A 22,420-nucleotide genomic window follows, 5' to 3' on the forward strand; every position below is an offset into this window, starting at 1 on the left:
CTAGTCATCAATGTGTTTTTGTAGAGAATGAATCTTTCATAGAAGGATAGAATTCCAATATTTGGAAAGGGTGATACCCCGTTGTGGTATTGGGTGTGTCTGTAATGGATGTGGGGGAAGGACCCACACTCTCCAAAAAAGAAGTATGTAAGTTATATTTATATGTATGCATGGTGATTTATGAATATATTTAAATATATATACAATTCATAAAGTAACTTATTCTTTTATAAACACAATCTGCTTAGGATACTAGATATCCAACTTGAATTTAGATGTACAAATAAAAATTACTTTTCATGAAACACTTTTACAATTTCAAATAAAACATGTGCATTAGCCTCTCTCTCTCTCTCTCTCTCTCTCTCTCTCTCTCTCTCTCTCTCTCTCTCTCTCTCTCTCTGCTTAGGATACTATATATCCAACTTGAATTTAGATGTACAAATAAAAATTACTTTTCATGAAACACTTTTACAATTTCAAATAAAACATGTGCATTAACCTCTCTCTCTCTCTCTCTCTCTCTCTCTCTCTCTCTCTATGTCCTGTCCACTCATGCTTGCTCTCTAGAATAAAAACCTTCTAAGTAATAAATAAATTTTGAAAGCCCTGAGTTTTTCACAACTTATCTATCTTTAAATACATACATAAGTATGCCACTTCAACCTTGACAAAAATGCTCGAAAAAGTAACCAAAAAGCTCGAAACCATAACCAAAAAGCTCGAAACCTTGCCACAAAATCTCGAAACAAAAAGCTCACAAAAAAACACACTCTGGCTGATCCATATGGGGGAGTGACAGAGCATCCCTGACTAGCTCCACACTAAGCTACACCTAATGCCTCTGGCCCTCATAATTTATTATTGTGCCAGTGTGTTGATTGGCGTTGTAGGTCTCTGTGAGCTATAGGGTATTGTAGAGTTATGGCCCCCATGGCACTAAGCTGGGCAGTCTCCCCAAACCAAGCTATTCCAGCTTCTGCACCACTATAGGCTTTGCACAGCCTTGTAACATGGTCTAGTGTAATAAAGGAGCTTGTGCTCCACCTTATGATTGTTCTTCATAAGGGATTGTACAATATGCCCTGGTTGACCTGTTTCATAAGTGCTTCACCCAAGTGAGAGAACTGTATTGGGTGCTTAGCATACTCTTCAAAATAGTCACCTGCAGGTCTCTTCCTCCGAATAGAGGTGTGACGGAGAACCTTCTGGGAGGATTTGGAGGCTTCTGACATGGTGCTGTCTGGCTGGTGAGTGTGGGAGCTTGAGAGAAAAAATGGAAATAGTTTGGCTAAGGTGAGAGCTGAAAGTGAGGAAATAGAGAGGGGGGGGACATATTTATAGCTCTAGGAGAAGGGAGCGGGCATGGCAAGTCCAAGGAACGGCCATGGCAAGGTGAACAAATGGCCGTGAGGCAATTGGCCAGTGGGAGCGAACGGGTGCAGCAAGTCAAGAGAGCATCTGCAGCTTCAAGAAATATAGAGCGAATGGGTGCGGGATTTTGATTTGAGAAGGGAACGAACGTTTGCTCTCACTGAATTGGAATGGAATGGCCGCAGGGAACTTTGAACGGGCGTGGCACTTGGGTTGAAGAAGGAACGGCCGAGGCATTCCAGAACCTGAGAAGGGAATGGGCATGGCAAACTTCAAATGGGTGTGGCAAATGTGGAAAACCTGTGGCTTTTTTTTTGTGGACCCTGAAGCAGTTTTTGTACACAAGGGGCTATGTTGCCAGCACCCCATTGCGAGCTTTGTACTGATCGCGTGCCCAATTTGCCAAATTAAAGAGTAAATTCTAATTAGGCAAAGATGAGGTGGTAGGGGTTACTTTTTGAAGGGATTCTGATATGCGGGTGGTAAGGAAGTACCTGAGGCTGAAGGAGCTGATGATGGCATTGTAGTACTTTGTGGTTGCAGCCTCACAATGATAGGTACATTAGTTAGGAGCTCTGTTAGTGGCAACATGGGGGTTGTAGTGTCACTATTGTTGAAAAAGCGGTAGGGAGAGGAGACACACACACAGGAGCTGATGATGGCATTGTAGTACTTTGTGGTTGCAGCCTCACAATGATAGGTACATTAGTAAGGAGCTCTGTTAGTGGCAACATGGGGGTTGTAGTGTCACTATTGTTGAAAAAGCGGTAGGGAGAGGAGACACACACACAGGAGCAAACCCTAATGTATATTGCAAACCCTAACCATAGAGGGAAGCCATCTCCCTTCTCACACAATGCACAAAGCCATAATCCATAATACACTAGACTCACTATGAGTTGTGTCCACACACATCTAACCCTAGCTAATGTCCACACACATGACCAGCTGGACACGCGGTCATTTATGTCTCACACATGCTGCTACCTAACATGCCAGCACATAGAATAGCTGGCTCACACTAACATCGAGCTTGAATCTCAACAGCCCCTCTCAAGCTCATGATGTACTGCCATAGATGAAGATGTAGATGAGCTTGGGATATCAAGGCTCTCAACACTCCCCCTCAAGCTCATCCCATGTACTCCCAACATAGTACGGAAGTACTCAAACTTCTCCCTGCTAAGTGGCTTTGTAAAGATATCTGCCACCTGCTCTCATCAGTCTTCACATACTATAGATCAACTGTACCATCCAGCACTTTCTCTCTAACAAAGTGATAATGGACCTCTATGTGTTTGGTCCTCGCATGAAACACTGGATTCTTTGCCAACTGTATACGGCTCATGTTGTCACAATGAATGACAACCTTGCCATCAATAGGCTCACCCAAATCTGCCAAGAGACTCTTTAACCATACTGCTTCACAAGTAGCAATGGTTGCACCCCTGTATTCAGCCTCTGTACTAGATAAAGCAACTGTAGGTTGCTTCTTGCTACTCCAACTCACCACGGCACTTCCAAGTGTAAAGGCATACCCACTAGTAGACCTCCTGTCATATGAGCTACCTGCCCAATCAGCATCTGTGTAGCCATGTATATCCAAGCCTTTACCACTCTCATAAAGTAGACCATAATGTGCAGTGGTCTTTACATATCGCATGATGCGTCTCACTACATCCAAATGAGGTTTTCTGGGGCTCTGCATAAACTGGCTTACTAGCCCCACAGCATAACTCAAATCCGAGCGTGTGATAGTCATGTAAATGAGACTACCAACCATCTTTCTGTACATAGATGGATCATCCAACTCCTCACCAAAATCAGCCCGCAACTTCACATTTTGCTCCAAAGGTGTACTCATAGGCTTACACCCCTGTCATTCCATATTTTGCCAACATATCCAATGCATATTGGCGTTGCACTTTGATCACTTCAATTCCAAGAAAGTATCTCAACTCACCAAGGTCTTTCATGTCAAACTGCCCACTCAAAGCTTTCTTGACATGCATCACATCTGTACCATGATCACCTGTGATAATCAAGTCATCCACATAGATGACAAGTAAAACAATCCCATGTTCGGTTTTCTTCACATAGAGTGAAGAATCTACTGTAGAAACCTGAAAACCAAGAGAGATAAGATATCTGCTCATCTTATCACTCCAAGCACGAGGTGCTTGTTTCAAACCATATAATGCCAATGCATGCGGATCACTCTGAACACCTGTCACTCTAGCATGTGGTGGCACATAGTGACAAGATATTCAGAAATCTTGTCAGACCATGCTCTTGGTGCTTGTTTTAAGCCATACAAGGCTTTTTTCAACGTGCAAACATGCTCGGGGTGACCCACATCCTCATAACCAGGTGGCTGCAACATATACACCTCTTCTTGCAAATCCCCATGCAAGAATGCATTCTTTACATCCATCTGATGTAAAGACCATTGCTTTGACGCAGCCACTGCTATCACAACTCTCACTGTTGCCATCTTGGCAACTGGGCTGAAAGTTTCCTCATAATCAATGCCATATGTCTGCGCATATCCTTTGGCTACCAATCTAGCCTTGTACCTGTTTATGCTTCCATCATTGTTATGTTTTACTTTGTACACCCACTTGCATCCAATGGCTTTCTTGCCTTCAGGCAATTGCACTAAGTCCCAAGTTTCATTTCCATATAGTGCATCCATCTCCTCATCCATAGCTTTCTCCCAACACACATTTCCAACAACCTCATCAATGCATGTGGGCTCAACAACCTGCACAACCTTTGCCATATATGCATAGTGATGTGCCACATAACCATCATAGGTAAATCTCTGCACAGGATTTTTCACTCTCCCAGATCTTCGTAGCTTTTCATTCATGGCTTCCATAGCCTTCTTTACACCAGGTATTCTCATAGCTGGGATCCCAAGCTCCTCATCAAGGCTCATATCTGAGCCACTAGACTCTCCATCAACATGAGAATGCCCTGCAGAAATTTCAGGCATACCAAGGGGCTCAAGCACTTTCTCTTTTCCTTTACGTGATGTACTAATCACATTTGCAGGACTGGTATTATGATGCAGCCTGCCACTCCATGGTCTATTAATAGACCCAGTAGATGAGGACTCTCCTGGTCCACTCAAAGACTGTGATTGCTGACTTGCATTCTGTGCAACCACACTTCCACTCACATCAGCCCCTACAGCTTCTTTTTCAGCAGCATACCAGCTGCTCATCTCATCAAAGACAACATCCCTGCTTACCCTCAAATCACGTGTAGCAGGGTTATAACACCCGTATCCCTTTTGCTCAAGGGAATATTCAATAAACACATATTTTTCAGCTTTCGGATCCAGCTTAGTTCTCAGCTCATCTGGCACATGCACATATGCAATGCATCCAAAGACTTTCAGATGAGACAAATCAGGTTTTCTGCCAGTAAACCTCTCCTCTGGAGTTACATCATGTGTGGCTGCAGTTGGAGTCCTGTTCATGATGTATACTGCTATAGAAACAGCCTCAGCCCAATAGCTATGCGGCATATTCTTCTCTTCCATCAATGCTCGCGCAATCTCAGTAATGTGCCTGTTTTTTCGCTCAGCAACTCGCTGCGGAGTGTATCTGTATGTAAACTGTCTCCGAATACCATTCTTCTTCAAAAATTCAGAGAACTCATTGGAGTACTCTCCCCCTCCATCTGACCTTAGGCACTTGACATATTTCCCTGTTTGCTTTTCAACCAAAACTCTGAAATTCTGAAAGTGAGTGAACACCTCACTCTTCTCCTTCATGAAATATACCCACACTTTCCTTGTGTGGTCATCAATGAAAGTCACATTATACCTGCAGCCTCCCATAGACATGGTCTTCATAGGATCCCATACATCTGAATGCACAACATCTAGTGCATTTCTGCTCACATATCTGTTACACGGAAACACATGCTTTGTTTGCTTCCCAAATTGGCATGCTCCACATATTCTCTGCATACCTTCCACTTTAAACTTTGGCAGCCCTGTCACAATTCCTTTAGTCTGCATAGACTTCATTCTCTGCACATTCACATGTCCAATTCTTTTATGCCAAATGTCTGTGTCTGCAACAATTCCTGAACCATCTGCAAACATCGCAGCACTCATTTCAGGCATGTCTACATTCAACGTAAACATTCTGCCCACTTTGTTGCCTTTTGCAACCAACCTTCACTTGTCTTTAAAGTCTTCAACATAACAACCATCAGGGTTAAACCGAACCTGCAAACCCTGCTCAATCATCTGGCCAACTGAAACCAGATTCTTTATTATGTTCGAAACGTGAAGTACATCTGCAAGGTACTTCACTTTGCCATCCTGCATAGACAATGGCACATCTCCAACATGGGCAATTGGATGAGCAGTGTCATCCCCTGTTTTCACAAAACCTGGTCTTTCCGGGTTTTTCATCTCCTTGAACCACTCCCCATGACTTGTCATGTGGTTCGAAGCACTTGAATCCACATACCATACATCATGTTTTTGTGCTGCTTCAACATTTTCAAACATGGCATTCACGACATGCTGCATAACAAACAACCTTTCATTATCCTCATTATTTCTGCTTGAGGATGCATAGTTGTTTTGCTGCAATTTCCCATTTTGCATGTCAGCCTACTTCTTATAACACTCTGCCTGCACATGTCCAGGCTTACCACAATAAAAGCATTCACGCGCATCATTATACTGCCTTTGCCAATTTCCACGACTTCTTTGACTCCCCCTGCCTTTGAATTTGCCTCTTCCACCTGTGTGTTGTTGATGTTGTTGTTGTGTATTCTGGGACTGTTGTTGTTGCTGTTGCTGGCCATAATTCTGATTACCTGTTCGGCCACCTCCTTGACCGTGTCCACGGCCTCCTCTACCTCGTCCTCTACCTGAACTTGTGTAGAAGGCCTGTTGCTCTGAACTGTTTTTGTTTTGTGAAGACTGTTGGTCTTCACCCAAGCTCTTCTCTTCTATAATCAGCATAGACACCAAATCTGTAAAGTTGAGAATGTTTTTCCGAGTCTGAATAGACGTCTTGAATGCCTTGTATTGTGGCCCGAGACCACGTAGACAGACTTCCACCTTATCATCATTATCTACTGACACACCAATAGATGCAAGGGATTCCACAATACCCTTTATCTTCAATGCATAGTCATTCACAGACATGCTCTTTTTCTCCACAGTATGAAGTTCATTCTTCAATTGTATCTTATGTGCCTTGGTATTTGTTTCATAGAGTTTTACCAAGGTGTCCCACGCCTCCTTAGGGGACTTGGCATCCTGAATGTGCCCAATCATGGTGTCCTGTATACTAATGGAGAGCCAATACATAACTTTCTTGGCTCCTTGGTTCCAGTCTTTAAACTCTTTCACATCTGCAGCAGTCGGATTTATGTCCGGTATCTCCGGTGCCTCTTCATGCTCACCTTCTATGTAGTCCCAATAGCCCTTTCCCATCAGGAAATTTGTCAACCTGAACCTCCAAGCATGGAAGTTATTCTTATCAAGCTTCTCAGCCACAATCTGGGTTATCCCATCATTTGACATCTTGCCAAACACACAATTTTACCAGAAACAGCAGTCTGGTTTGTCTTGCACAAACTGTTGTATTTTCTACAGCTGTACTGTAGTACTCTCAAATGTCACAACCAGTGACTTCAATATGCATACATACACCCAATGGCAACTGTTGACCTCTTTGCAGCACACACACTGTCTGCACAGCCAATCTGTCTTCCTGCAGTTCTTAAAACAGCGTTCTGCAGAGAATCGATGACAAATCGCCTGCTTTCTGAAAAACGAAGGTCCAGACGCGCCTGAAACGCGTTTTCAGCCCAGAATATACAGTCCGATAGGACATTATAGTTGCCCTATAGCTTTACTCTCGCAAAGAAAGCTCCTCAATCAGAGATCGTTTGCCGGTGCCTCCCGTAGAGCTCCCGACAAGGGTGTAGTCACCAACACAAATAGGGAAGAGTAGTTGAAGCTCTTACCCTCGTACTGCTTCCTATGGTTCTCTTGCTTGCAGCTCAGCCCTTAGCACGAACCAGGCTCTGATACCATGAAAAGATGCAGGGGGGAAGAGATCTTGAGCTCTTGCAAGCACACACACACTCACAAACCCTAATAGAGAACACACAAGGTGAGAGGCTGAAAATCTTCTTCTTCTTTACTCACACTCAAGACACCATATACAAGATAAGAGTACACATAATATGAAACGTACTCAACCAATACATACACGGGTTCTCTATAGTGTGAACCCAACTAAATGAGCTGGCGCTATAACTATGCCAGTCTCTAGAATGGCTGTCACACAGCCTGTCATCCCACTGGCCGCATATCACCCATGATCTCACCAACCATGCCAGTGGTGTAAGTGTGGGGCCTATCCCCCAGGCAGGTCATCAGTGTCCACCGCCTCACTAGACGAGCTCGATATCTCAACAGGACATGCACATAAGACATTGGAAGGTTCTAGGGGCATTGGTCAGCTCGAAGGGCATGACTCGATATGCATAGGTGCCCCACTCGATGCAAAGGTTGTTTTATGTTGGTCCTTTGGATCAATCAGCACCTGATTATAACTAGATAATCCTTTGAGAAAGTTGTAGGCTTCCTTTCCTGTTACTCGCTCCAACACATGTTCTATGAAGGGTAGCGGATAGTGGTCCCTGATGGTGGTGGCATTGACCTTCTTGAGGTTGACGCACACTCTGACTTTACCATTCTTTTTGGGCACTATCACGATAGGTGATACTCACTCTGTATGCTCAATTTCATAGATGATGGCCTCTTCCACTTGTGTATGATTGTTGCTATGCTGGCTACGAATCATTAGATTGTTGTTTTCTAGAATTCTTGTTTCCTTGTCAACCACGACCTCTACCTCTACCTCTACCTCTGCCTCTATGTAAATTAGAGTAGAAGGCATGTTCTGATATGTTCTTGCTTTGTGAAGAAGAGTCCTGACTCCTCACCCAGAGATTTTTCTTCTATGATTAGCATAGACACCAAGTTTTGAAAGTTGGGAACATTCTCTTTGATTGCAATGGAAGTCTTGAATGGCTTGTACTCTTTGATTGCAATGGAAGTCTTGAATGGCTTGTACTCTTTGCCAAGCCCATTCAGACAGACGCTCACTAAATCATCATCTTCCACACCGATACATTGATAGACTCAAGGGATTCAATCTTTCACCTCTAAGGTGTGTTCACACACTCAATGAAATAATCCAAGCTTTTATATTTTAATAACAAACACCTATCATGCCCATGTTTTGATACATGGTGTAAACCATAGAGTCTTCTCCTCAACTTGCATAAAGTCTTCTCCTCAACTTGCATAAAGTCTTCTCCTCAAGTTGCATAAAAGCTTATCTTTGTGTCCATTTCCATTCCCTTAAAAAACTTGCATGTATTCCTCTTCTTCAACGTACAAATTGCTTGCTTAATTCATCTCACATGTTTGGACAACCATTTGTGGTTGCACTTTTATGAGCTTTTTTTACATCTCACATGTTTGAACAACTTATGGTTGTCCTTTTATGAGGTTTTTCTACCTCAATCACCATGATTGCATAGTTGCTAATCAAATTATGAGTGAAACTAGTTGATTTCCCAATTTGATGTTCACATTTAGGCTTTAGTATACCAAGTTTAGCATCTATTTCTTGTTCACCACTTTCATTCCATTTAAAAGACTGAGAGACAACTAAGAGACTCTATTGCTTTTTTCTAATGATGAACGTAATCATAATGAGTTGATTGCACTACCTTTGTTAATGTATGTGAGCCTTTTGGGTTGTTTTCTATCTTTGAGATTCCATTTGGAAGTGCTCCTTTTCTCTGGTTGCATATGCTATCTTGCATCGCCTTTAAGGTACTCTTCTTCTTCACCACCCATCAGTTTCACCTTCTTCTCTTTCTTCCCATGCTTTAGGTCTAAATTTTCCCATTTGGGTTGATCTACACTCTATTTCCATTCAAAATCCTCATTAAAATCATCTCGTGAAATAATTAATTTATTTTTAGTTGGATTTTTATAGTTTGGTCATACAACTTGTAGCTTCACAAAAAAAAAATCATTTTTAGTTGGGTTTTTATAGTTTGGTTGTACAACTTGTAGCTTCACAATTACCAAAAAAACAACTTCTATGCTTTTGTTTCTATCTCAACTCATTAGCAAGAACATGAACATAACCAACACTTCCAAAGATCCTCAAATTACTACTTTTGGGTTTAGATTTGTGAATTCTTCATAAGGTGTTTAAGTTCTTGCACTTTTTGTTGGTAACTTGCTTCATTCCAATATTTACTAGGCACATGCTTTTCCTATAACATACTTCTAACATAATCCATAAGTGTTTGACTTCTTACACTTTTTATCGGCGACCTACTTTTCAATCTAATATTGATTATGCAATATGATTTTCCTATATAACATGGTTAGCATATTCTACAAGTGTTTTATTCATTCTCTTAGCTACACCATTATGTTGGGGAGTATAGGGACATGAAAACTACATTTTGATTCCATGTTCATCACAACATGCATGAAATTCATGTGATTCAACATACTCACCACCATTATCACTTCTCTCAAGAATTTAATCCTTTAATTGGTTTGATTCTCATTTCCTTCTTAAACTTCTTGAAAATTCCAACAAAAATAAAATTCATACATAGCTTGAGTAATGATCAATTAATATGACTGCATCTACATCTTGAAAAGTTATAATTCGAGTTACTCCCAAGTTGAGGTTTGAGTCAGTCCTCGTACATGTGTGTGAATAAGATCCAATTTAACTCACCCTTATTTTGTGCATTTCTCACATAATTTGATGGGTTTCCACTTTGCATATCCCATGCTTTCTTCTTGCAATCGTTGGCATAATGATTTAGTTTATGTAGTAATGGAATTCGACATTACCTCTTTGCATGTAGCCTCTTCCATGCGACCCACCTTTCCTCTTTGGTTGTAGCCTCGTCTAGAATCACCAAGCTAGTTTCTCCATGATTATCCCTCATTGTTGCCATGAGTTGAAGAAGATTTGTTATTGTCGTTAACTATGGAGACTGATTCGAGAGAGAAGAAAAAAATCATCTACATCTTCCTCTAGCTAACTCTTGTTCATTTTACCTTCCTCTTCTTGATTATACAATGAACACGTAAAATAGAATCACATGTAATACAATGCAATGAGTTGAATAGACAATAGATACATCAGCCATACCGCTTTATGGGCTCTATGCTCTTCTTCTAATAACAAGATAATTTGAAGCTCATCAATATTTGGTTTCTCCCTTTGGATTGCTATGCCTGTATAAGATTCTTATGACCTTCCCCTAATCTATTTAGCACTATTGAGTAAAGTTATCCCAAGTCCATAATTTCTCATGTGGTGGTCGCAATTCGAGTATACAAGCCTCTAAACCTCAAGGTATAACCTAAAGTTATATGCATGAACATTATCATTCAACAATCTAGAGCTTTGTTTGAATCTAATTTTTTAGAGTGATTAAGTAATCATCTTTTTCTTTTCCTCTTGTTGTTAATTTGTAGTGCTATGGAGCTCTCATGAAGTTGCAGGTACTATAAAGTTTGGGAGACTTCAACCTATACATATCTAGTTTATGGTATATGCTTTCATTAAGTTAGGTAATATGGCGTTTGGGAGGTAGGTACTGAGTATTAAAATATCACTCAATAGGGAGAGCTACTCACACTAATGGGGTGGATGAGCTCTCTTAACACAAAGGAGAGATCCTATTTTAGCAATACTAATAATAAACATAAAGTAAATGGATCAATGCTAAGCATGAATAAAAACACATGAAACAAGCCTAAATAAACACATGTGAAACACACATAAAGGAGGCTAAGTGATACACGTATTCCACAAAGTAAGCTTGATATCACAAAGTTTTCCCCCTAAAGTAAGCTTAAAGTTCTATTGTTCACAAAGTATTCCATAAAGTAAGCTTAAAGATCTATAATCACAAAGTATTCCATAAAGTAATCTTAAATATCTATTGTCACCAAGATATCTTAACATAGAAGGTTTAGGCATCCCTTTATAGATCCTCATGAGAAACTCAAGTTTATCCCATGAATCTCTCCACCTCCCTAGGAAGATTGTCTAACTAAGCCCACCAGACTAGGCACTAAAGCCTAACCTTAGGCCATAACCTTAGTACTCAATATCAATACCTTAAGGCATTTAATACCACCTAAATAATGTGCCCCAACACATGGAAGCCACACACCTATGTATGGATGATAGATCACATAGAACTTGCAACACCATTTCTTGATCTAAGAATACATACCTTGTATGAGGGTGTGCTTGATCAAGAACTTCCACACCCTCTCTTTATCTAAGGATACATATCTTGCAAGGTGTGATTGATGAAGGACTCACAAAGACTTGCCCACTAACTAGCTATAAAAGGTTACATCACATAGATTTTCACACATTACCACCAAAAGTTAGAAGGGGATTTTAAAAACACTTTTCTTCACAAGGGTTTGATTCATGTTTACTGGCACCCTTGTGTTCAAATTTGTGACCCCTCCTTGTCTTGAAATTTGTAAGCCCTCCTTATCCTTCATCCTCCAATAGTCCTTCATAACATACCCTCACTTCTTGCAATAATAGCAAGCCCTAGGGAGCATGTTACCTTCCTCCTTCATAGTCACAAATGCCTTCTAACCCACATAGGATGATGATGGGGAAGCCTTGTTGTTTCCATCCTAGTTTCCTCAATAATGAGGACGAGGCGAAAGACGAGGGGACTAAAGTGAGTGAGATTTGGTTGGTTAGAAATCACAATGAAACACACATTGCTTATAACATGGAGGCATATTGAAAATAAAAACAAAGACTAATTCCTCTTCATAAATGTTAAAACCTACACCACTTGGTTAATCAGTTGTGTATGTGTGAAAATTTGTACACATGAGCATGGGCATGGGCATGGGCATGTACATGTACATGTACATGTACATGTGTATATGATTGTGCGTGTATGTGCATGGATGAATTTTTGAGAGGATATATGCAAGCGTAAATGTGCATAGATGTGTATGGGAGCCACATCACTAATAGTTTATATCTTGCTAGTTTTTCTTGATAAAAAATTAAATTTAGATAAAAAGAAATACACCCTTTTATATCATTTTATTCTTTCTCCCAACATTGAGTGTAGATCAAAAAAGTTAGCATCATTATGCATATGAATTTCATTATACAAATCATTAAAATTCACATCATTATACATATGATATTGATGAAAGAGCTAGTTTAATGTTCATCGTTAAAAACTTTACATTTTCTCTTGCACTGTGTATACATGCCACTAGTTTCAATTCTTATAGTGATAATTTCAAATAGGTTTATGAATTCTTGTGCTTTTAAGATATTTGTTATACATTTTAAGTATAGCAAAGGATACTTACACATTAGTCTACAATGGCATTTTTATTTATTAAGAGATATTAAACAACACCATAATGCCTCACCAAACCTTGAGTATCTAAAAAAGGGGAAGAAGCAAGTAATCTTAAAGAAAAATATAGATGGTCTTAGAGGTAAAGGTGGGTTACTTTATTAGACACGGAATAAAAATGTTGATGAAGCAAACATGTATTTTTGGCCCACCATGTTTTATTCCCATTCCATTGGTTTGAGTTAAGCAATGTGCCTTTGCACTTTTATATAGTGGTGAAAAACTTAAGCATTCTTTTAGCAAAACTAAAAGCACGATTATATTTTTATTCTTGTTGTGGTACTTGTAGTGGAATCCTTGTAAATATCATTCGAAGCACAAACATCACATGCTCTTTAACTTCTTCTTCTAAAATAATGAAGTTGGAAGGTGAAAAGTGGCCCATTCTATTTATAATAAGTGTGGACAATGGGAATTTGAAAGAGAGAGAGAGAGAGAGAGAGAGAGAGAGAGAGAGAGAGAGAGAGAGAGATTTTCTAGAGATATCTTTCAAAAACAATAAGATATATGATTTATTATTTGAACACAACCCTTAGCTTATAGTCTTGTTTTACAAAGATGGTGTTTTCCTAAAATTATTTTGCATTAAAATCCTTGATATTAAAGAAAAAATTAAAATTGACAAAAACCTCAAGATTTTTTTTCTCTCTATAAATACAAAATTTGGGACTAAAGAGAATCCAAACAAAAATCATTTAAAACATGAATTCTATATGGAATTAAATACAAATACAACCACAAAATTTGGGATTAAAGAGAATACAAACAAGAAATAATTTGGAATTAAAGAGAATCTAAACAGTAATAATTTAAGGCATAAATTCTATCTGGAATTATCCTCACCAATCACATTTTTCTCAAAGAAGAAGCTCATAATATGAAAGAATATGAAATGTTCAAAATAGCTAATTTAGAGGACACCTAAAAGCTTGATGTTCTGGTGTGAGGCAATTAGGCTAGGTCTATGAATTTTTAGCTAAGCGCACACATAATTGAACATAACTATAATGGATGACCTCCCAAGAATAGAGGTTAGCCTAACTTCTACAATAGTTTGGCATGAGAGAATGACATCTAGTGGCATGCTCATGATTTTATTGTTGTTTTGTGATTTTATTATTGTTTTGTGGTGTACCTTACTTAAATATATTGGCTAGTCATAAGCACATGTGTTCACATGTTAGTCATGAAGAAATAGTAGCGAGCACTTAGTAATAATTTAGGGAGGACATGAGTGATTACCATTTCACCATTTAGGGAGGACATGAGTGATTACCATTTCACCAAGTTACACTAAAAAAATGAAAGAACATATCCTAAAAGAAAAATAATAATGAGGTTTAAGACCATGGGTTTTTGTATGTTGACTAGCAAGGACAACCATACTAGCTCCCGGATAGGCCAACTTGTGGAATCTCCAAGTAAGTGATATAATGTGCAAACATAGCTAATATCACAAACATAGCTAATATCACAAACATAGCTAAGAGCACTTACTTGGAACCTCCAAGTAAATGATATAATGTGCAAACATAGCTAAGATCACTTACTCGTTGGAATCTCCAAGTAAGAGTGATATAATGTGCAAACATAGCTGAGATCACTAACCTCTTGAAAAAGGGACATGTTGACATTATAATAAACTAGTTTCTACTTTGACATGTTGAGTGAAGCAACTCTTTTAAAATCAAAACTCTCCATGGCGTGACAATCCCATGGATAGAACACAGTCCAGGTCATACACGCGTGGCACTAGTCTGGCTCCCGTCCAGTTTATTATCAAAACTCTTTTAAAATCAAAACTTCACACCAACAACTCTTGAAAAAGGGACATGTTGACATTATAATAAACTAGTTGCTACTTTGACATGTTGAATGAAGCAACTCTTTTAAACATGTATTCAAATGGAGAGTGATTTTTTTTACAATATTCAATTGTCTTAATTCTTAGAATCATTTTCAAATAAAAGTAAATAGAATCTTTTCATGTTTATCTTATAATGCTAGTTTACTCAAAGAACGAAGAAAATTTTGAAAATAAAATGAGTTGTGTTAATCTACACGTCCTTATACACATGAAATATTTATGAAGCACATTTTTTTAAAATAATCTTCATAAATATCATATAAGTTGAACAACTCTTTATGAAAACAATGGTAGCTAATATATTGATTGTTTTAGAAAAATTCAAGCTAACAATCTCCAAGACTAATCTACTACCTAATACTACTAAGGCAACAAAGAGATGCCATGTGACTTTGAATGGATTCTCTCTCTCTCTTTCTATTAGATAATGGGAGTGCATATTGCCATGTGTAAGTTTTATGGTAGACTAGCTTGGGTTAATGATAGTGATGTGGCATTTGGTTGGGTAATCTAGTTAATAATATGCTCTTTGTATAAAGGAAAAACCACATGTTAAAAGTGCATCATGTATTTGATTTGTCGGGGGTGAAAAGTAATGTTTTGGGTTAATGATTATGATGTGGCATGTGATTGGGTTAATGATAGTGATGTGGCATGTGATTGGGCAATGTAGGTAATAATATGCTCTTTGTATAAAGGGAAAACCACATGTTAAAAGTGCATCATGTATTTAACTTGTAAGGGATGGAGAATAATGTTTATGGGGGGTAGGTGTAAAAACTAAGGGCATTTGCTAGAGGTATGTAAATGAGTATGTGAATGTGCGCAAGTGTGGTAGGCATGCTTGAAAGAACTTCATAGAGAGAGCTATAGAATGACTCTAAAAATAAATAGGATCTTATCCATACAACATAATAAAGGTAACCTCCAAGAGCATGCTCTCTTTTTCAATGTAGTTTATCTTTGGGGTTCCACGAGTTGCATATGTGTGATACACCTTTAATGTGCCCCTCCAAGGGCATGCTCTCTTCTCTACTACATCATCTCTTAGAGATTGCTATGTAGATTGTAGCATGAGAGGGGAATCTCTAACGTAGTGCCTCCTAGAGAATGTTATACACATTGTATCATGAGAGGGGAAATGTTACTCTAAGATTACTTTTTCTCAATGCAATAAGAAAAATGCCAACTTTAATTTACCATGGTAATACGATACTAGTATTGTTTCTAAATCTCTTCTAAAGAATAGTAAAGCATTTGAAATGACATCTTTACATTTAATTTTTAGTTCTAGATTTATTTTTGGCAATTCACACCAATTACTTTAGAAGAAAACATGTAAAAATCTTTAAGACATTCTAGTTCATGAAAAATAAATAAATTCTTAGTTTAGGAGTTTAATACATTATTCACAAAACATTAAGGTGTGTACCACCTTTATGAATAAAATAGAAGCAGCACGCAAGACCTACCATCCTTAAACAATTCTGTTATCTAAGAATGCTTCATGAAGTATATTATATGCACATCATTAAATTCTTAAACACTACAAGACTCATTTTTATTTATAGATTGACACACTAAAATTAAAATTCTATTTCAAAATGGATGGGACATATGTGTTAATAGAGTAAGAAGTTAGGCCCACACCCTTCCTCTACTGATTGAATTGTTTGATACACAAATTCGAAAACACACTTGCCTTTTTGAGTGTTGAATTCCATGAAACACGTGAGCACAAGATTGTTAATAGATTGGTCTTCGAGACACCATCAACAAACAACACATGCTCATGATAGCAATCCATTTGTCAATGTATGTAGCCTTACATATATTTGAATGTACAAATTCCATTTTTCGACCTAAGATCTAATATATAATGCATATGCACATGTGTTTGGAAGTACCTCCACATTATCACATTTTTTAACTTAAAGTTGCATCAAGAATATATATATTCCTCAACCTCTCTAGTATATTTGAAGTACTTGAACATTGAAGGCTTTCATTGATACTGAAATCACACCAAGAGAATTATGCTTTCTGATCTCTCATACATTTGTAATGATACAAATTCATAAATTTCTGAACTGAGTTTGTGTCTTAATTATTTTGGGTTAAAACTCTAAACCACACGAGATGCCATGACTTGTTCTTCATCATGTATGATAGGAAAAAAATACACATGTAGTGTAAGCTTTAACTTGCCTTGACAAATTCCTATAGGTTCTTGATTAGTGAAAATAGAATAAGGTGGTGAGACTTTTGTAAGATGACATATGATGGAGGGTTTTCTTATATGGTTGAGGGAAAGAAATGAATTGATGTGTCTTCCACTGAAGAAAATAAATCTCTAAACCTTGCTTTATATGGGAATATAGAGAGAAAAGAAAAACGAACAAAGTTATTTTTTATTCGAATTAGCGAGAAATTTGAAAGAACAACATGAACACCCACACACCCATGCTTGCCACCACTTACATAGGGAGAAATGCTTGCCACCCATGCTTGGCGCCACTTATACAGGGAGGAATCAAACCCTTAACCTCGAGACTCTTAACTTCTAACTTTTCCACTACACTAGCTCATGTTTGCCTAGACAAAATTATTTTGGCTTCACACTTTAAAGGATTGTTGCCACATCTAGCCATGTCATGAATGTGTGTGTGTGTGTGTGTGTGAGAGAGAGAGAGAGAGAGAGAGAGAGAGAGAGAGAGAGAGAGAGTTGGAAGTGACCCAATGGGAATGGGCTAAAATAAAGTGCTTAGGGCACGAGAGAGAAAGATGAGACCTACACGTTGGTGGAGGAGGTGTGAAGATAGGAAAAGTTATTGTGAAAGAAGGTAGAAAGAGCTAAGAAGGCGTGACTAATGAAAAGGAAAGGTAAGGGTGTGGAGAGAGAGAGAGAGAGAGAGAGAGAGAGAGAGAGAGAGAGAGAGAGAGAGAGAGAGAGAGAGATTTAAGGGTGGGAAAGGTATCCAAGGCTAGAAAAATAGATAAATGAAATGATAGCACATGAAAGGACATTATTTCATAAAGCCAACTTGTCATTTGAAAAGTTAAGAGGAACCTTGGATGAATTAATTAATATTTGTAAAGGGGAAACTCAAACAAACTAAAAGAGGAATCATAAGTAATCCCATGGGTGATCTTAAACAAAGTGGGAAATGTAATCGCAAGGTAAAGCTTATGTAGTAAGCAAATACTTGGGAAGGGAACCTTGGGCAATTTAATAATTGTCAAAGGAAACGCCAGGTAGACTGAAAACAGAGAAATTAAAGGGGCCTTAGAAAGACTATTATAATAGCAATAAAGAAAAAATGGATGAAGGGGACTTGAAATAAAGTAAGGCACTCCAACACAGGGAGAGCTTGTAATGGATAGGCAACATTGCACGTCCATATCCGCGAGATGACAATGTATCTAACACACACGTGCATGTGCACACTTATACACACATAGAGCTTGCAATGGACACGAAACATTCCATCACGACCATGAGCCCCAAATTGGGCAATTAATTTTACTTCATAATTGTTAGGATTTCATATAGGGAGACATTATTGTAATTGTGATATGCAAGGTTAGTAAATTTTAAAGGGAGCCATTAGAAGCCATTGATCCATGGATTCATTAACATTACATAGAGTTGATTAAATGATAATGGCAAATGATAAGTAAACAAAGTAATAACAACACTAGACTAGAAGGCGCTCCCCCAAATTTGGTCTTCTTTGAACCAACCCCCGCTTTATCTTTCTTTTTTGGCACACACACTAGCAGAACGAAAGCAGAGAATGTCAGAAGAGAAGAGGCCCCTTTGATCTCGTAAGGGAAACAAAATCTCTGTCTCTCCCTCCTCCCTCTCTCTCTCTGCAAGTGCCCAATTCTGCGAACTAATTCCCCCTGCATTTGCTTTCCGAGAATTCTCGATCCCAAGCCCGCCCGCCCCGCCCCGCCCCGCCCCGCCCCCCCCTCTCGCTCTCACCCCGCGCCACTTTTTTTTCTTCATTTCTGTGCAGCCTCACAGAAATTGCCAATTAGGCTTTCTTCCGCCTTTCTTTCAGCAAGCTGCAGTGGGTTTTTATAGCGTTCTGTTCCAGCTCGAGAACAGGGCCTCCCCTCCGTGTTCCTGAGCCGAAATTCAACGCCTGGTATGTTACAGTGTTTTGTTTCTGCTCACCCGGTTAGCAGAATTCTGCACTCCTAAAACTGATTAGGGTTTTCCCGCGGTTATTAAGCGCTTACTTACGAAATTCAGGCTTCTAAATTGAGCTTTCTAGGAGAATCTGAAGTGGATCACTGATCTTAACAGCTTTTAATTGAAAATTCGCATCGATTCTAGGAGCTATATGAAGGGGTATTTATCTTTTTTAAGAAGTCTACACTCTCTGGGCATGTTCTTGGAGTGGGTTGCAGTTAATTAGCATTTAAGAAAGTGGTTAGTGAAATCTGATCCAGGTTACTCGTCTTTACAGCAGTTATTATGAATTTAATTTAAGCTTTTTTGTTTAAAGTTTTTATTTTCATGCGAAGTTTTAGCAGTGAAACCTGATATGAGTCATTTTAGACAGGAGGCCCTGATACATAAAATTACAAAGAGAGGTTTTTGACCGAGCTTTCCTCATGGGGGAGAGTGGAGCTAGTTTGAATTGCTTCACTGGAGAAGTGCACATCTCTGCCTGTTAAAAAAAGAAAGGGAGTTTGCATGGGTTTCACCATATCAGACACATAATACCATCAACATTTTCCTCATTAGAGATACCAAAGGCTCCGCAGTGCGGCAGACTTTTGTAATCAATTACATCACTTTTTGGCAAATTGTGTGCCTTTATGCAGTGGCATCCCATGGCTTCTGTGCCTCAGGAAAATGGTAAAGAGGGTCTCCTTGGCCACTCCATCCCTTTGAGCATGCCTTGCGAAGGGGGTCCTCGTGATCCGGCTGACTTGCCACGGCCATCCCATCACATCATGCAAAATGACCCTTTGCAAAGCCCCACCTTGGTCCCTCCCTTGGCCAGTGCTTTCCCGCCGATGGGTCTCAATGCGCCGTGTGTTCCATACATACCAAACTTCACAGCCCGTGTCGCCCCAGAGAAGATCGTTATGAATGGGGGGCCCAATGGTTTGATGACCGAAGGTGACCTGGATGTTGAGGAGGACAAGAAACCTGACAAAGAGCACAAGAAGAGGTCAAAGAACTGGACCAGACCAGAGACACTGAAACTGATTAGGCTTAGGACAGAACTGGCCCCAAAGTTTGCTAGGACAGGACGGAAGAGTGAGTTGTGGGACCAAATTGCTTTCGCACTGCAACAAGATCAGTTCTGTCGGGATGCACAGCAGTGCCGAGACAAATGGGAGAAGCTCATGGCAGGATACAAGGAGGTAAAAGATGGACTCAAAGAAAGAGAAGACAATCCTTTTTATGAAGAGCTACATCCCTTGCTTTCAGGCAAGTCATCAAGAAGAGATAGAGACAACCCTGTATCCCAGCATGAGATTGAGATGCATGACGCCGGAGTGGCTGCCACCCAGCAATCGCCATCATCCACTTTTGGGATGAAAGAGGCAGAAAAGGAAGGCCCTTCTATGAGAGTGGATGGTAGTTCTGATGAAGATGACGATGTTGTTCCAGAGGAGAGGTCTTTATACAAGAGAAAGCGGAGCCCCAAGCATGTGGCAGTCACAGATCTCCAGGCTGTTCAGACACTGTTGGAGACGGTCATTTCCAGGCAGCAGAAAATCTTCAAAGACTTTCTAGATACCTTGGAGCGGAAGGAGCAGCAGCGGGAGCAGATGCGTCAAGAGAGAGAGGAGAAATGGAGGGCAGAGGAACGGGCTCAGAGCCGTATTTTCAACAATGCCATGATAGTGCTGACTCAGAAACTTGTTGGGGAGAGGGTAGGAGCAACAACACCAGGGCTTTCTGCACCAATAGTCTGCAATCCATCGACTCATCAAGGACCCATGAAGCGGTCAAAGAACTGGAAAAGGGTGGAAGTTCTACAACTCATCAAGCTGCGTGGGGAGATGGAGATCAAGTTTTCCAAGTCTACACGGAGAGCTGCACTCTGGGATGAGCTTTCTGATGTTCTTGGCACCCAAGGGATCAAACGAGATGGAAAGCAGTGCAGAGAAAAATGGGACAAGCTCATGTCGGAGTATAAGGATGTCCTTGATGGGAAAAGGGAACAGGGTGATAGTCCCTATTTTCAAGAATTGACAGCAGCTGTCGGAGCCAGGCCTGGAGAGGCTGGCTAAGATGGCATTCCGAGTCCCCATGTTACTTGTATATCAATATATTTATATATACATATTTGTACACACTAGGGAAGAAATCATTGTCTAAGATGTTTGTAAGACTTCTTACCTTTGTAGGCAATAGAAAGGTATCACAAGTGGTGTTCTCATTTCGAGGGAATACTCTCTAGAAATTAAGTGCACCACCAACCAAGAGTAGGATGTTCATCGATATTCATAATGCAGCAAGTTGATATACCTAGAAAAAATGGGGCACCATAGACCAGGCAGTTGCCGAGACTTGTGGAGAGATTCTCATTAAGACGACATTTCGTTCTTTAGTTTCAGATACTTGGGTGGACTGTGTACTTGAGGGTATTGGCAATGTAAAGTATTTTGTAAGAACACTTCTGGCAGCAGACGGGATAAAATTGGTAGTATCGGGTCTTATGTGCGACACGTGGTTTTCTTCATTTCTATGATGCATTTTTCTTCACAATTGAGGACAGAAATTTCTAGTTTTTGTATTTGATGAGATGTAACCATGCAGGCCAGCCACCACCTTTTTTGCTTCCTGAGAGTTGGAGAGAGTTGTACCAGGTGTAGATAGGTGGGCTTCGACGACCCTTTCCCCCAGCTCGAGTAGGCCTTGTGATTGAGGCTTGAATCTCCTCCATCAAAATGTGTCGCACATGCAGAGGGGTGTGTGTGTGTGTGTGTGTGTGTGAGTGAGAGACTCATGAGTGTGTGTGTGTGTGTGTGAGAGAGACTCATGAGTGTGTGTGTGTGTGAGAGAGAGAGAGAGAGAGAGAGAGTCTCCACTGTGATGCATTTGGGAACTTTTCTGCTAGAGCCAGGCGGTGGTTTGATTATTTGTAACCGACAAATATGCTTAGCAAGCTCAATCATTAGTGATTTCAACATTTCCAGATATCGTTTGTCCTGCAAGCACTTAATAAATTGGAGTTTGATCATTAGCAAGCACTTGAATCAGCCGGTCAGGGCAGATTTTTTTTCACACATGCTCAATGTTTTTTTGCAAATGTTCTGTTAAGGGTTGTTTCATTTAAAAAACTTGTCATCTGTTGTGGGTAGTATGTATGTAGCTAGTGCATGTACGCATGCATAAACACATTTTCCAGCTATGTTTTGTGAGTATTGATAAAACATTTTCATAAAGAAGCGTTGACATGAGCTCAATTATTGAGCATCTATGTGCCATTAGTAATGAAATTGTCCATAATGAGGTGTGTGCCAGTGTTGTGTTCGGGAAATTTGTTTGAGAGAACTTGACATGAATCATCGTCACTATGGGAAGGTAATTTTGAAAAAGGATTTTCTTCATACTTTCATCCAATTACTACTATTTTTCGAAAAAAATGGAGGTGGCATTTTTCCTTCCCTCAAGAT

General features: G+C 39.7%; 1 protein-coding gene across 10 annotated transcripts; it reads left to right on the plus strand.

The window, feature by feature from the left end:
* The first annotated feature begins 18,494 nt into the window (after positions 1 to 18,494).
* Positions 18,495 to 21,465, plus strand: LOC147638653 (uncharacterized). 10 transcript variants are annotated; one of them, XM_086798592.1, is made up of 3 exons: positions 18,495 to 18,921; positions 19,029 to 19,127; positions 19,338 to 21,465. In XM_086798592.1, exon 3 carries the CDS (start codon positions 19,601 to 19,603, stop codon positions 21,029 to 21,031), a length of 1,431 nt encoding a protein of 476 aa, XP_086654718.1. In that variant the 5' UTR covers positions 18,495 to 18,921; positions 19,029 to 19,127; positions 19,338 to 19,600; the 3' UTR covers positions 21,032 to 21,465. The 10 variants fall into 10 exon arrangements, with proteins under 10 accessions (XP_086654718.1, XP_086654719.1, XP_086654722.1 ...); XM_086798593.1 differs by having other exon boundaries at positions 19,083 to 19,208; XM_086798596.1 differs by having other exon boundaries at positions 19,083 to 19,208; positions 19,342 to 21,465.
* The last annotated feature ends 955 nt before the right edge of the window (positions 21,466 to 22,420 follow it).

The sequence above is a fragment of the Cibotium barometz genome, chromosome 5 (assembly GCF_041138505.1).
Source record: "Cibotium barometz isolate CiBa-2024 chromosome 5, ASM4113850v1, whole genome shotgun sequence".
Classification (NCBI taxonomy): domain Eukaryota; kingdom Viridiplantae; phylum Streptophyta; class Polypodiopsida; order Cyatheales; family Cibotiaceae; genus Cibotium; species Cibotium barometz.

Coding starts and splice junctions, on each gene's coding strand:
- LOC147638653 (XM_086798592.1), top strand. CDS start 19,601: ATGCAGTGGCATCCCATGGCTTCTGTGCCTCAGGAAAATGGTAAAGAG.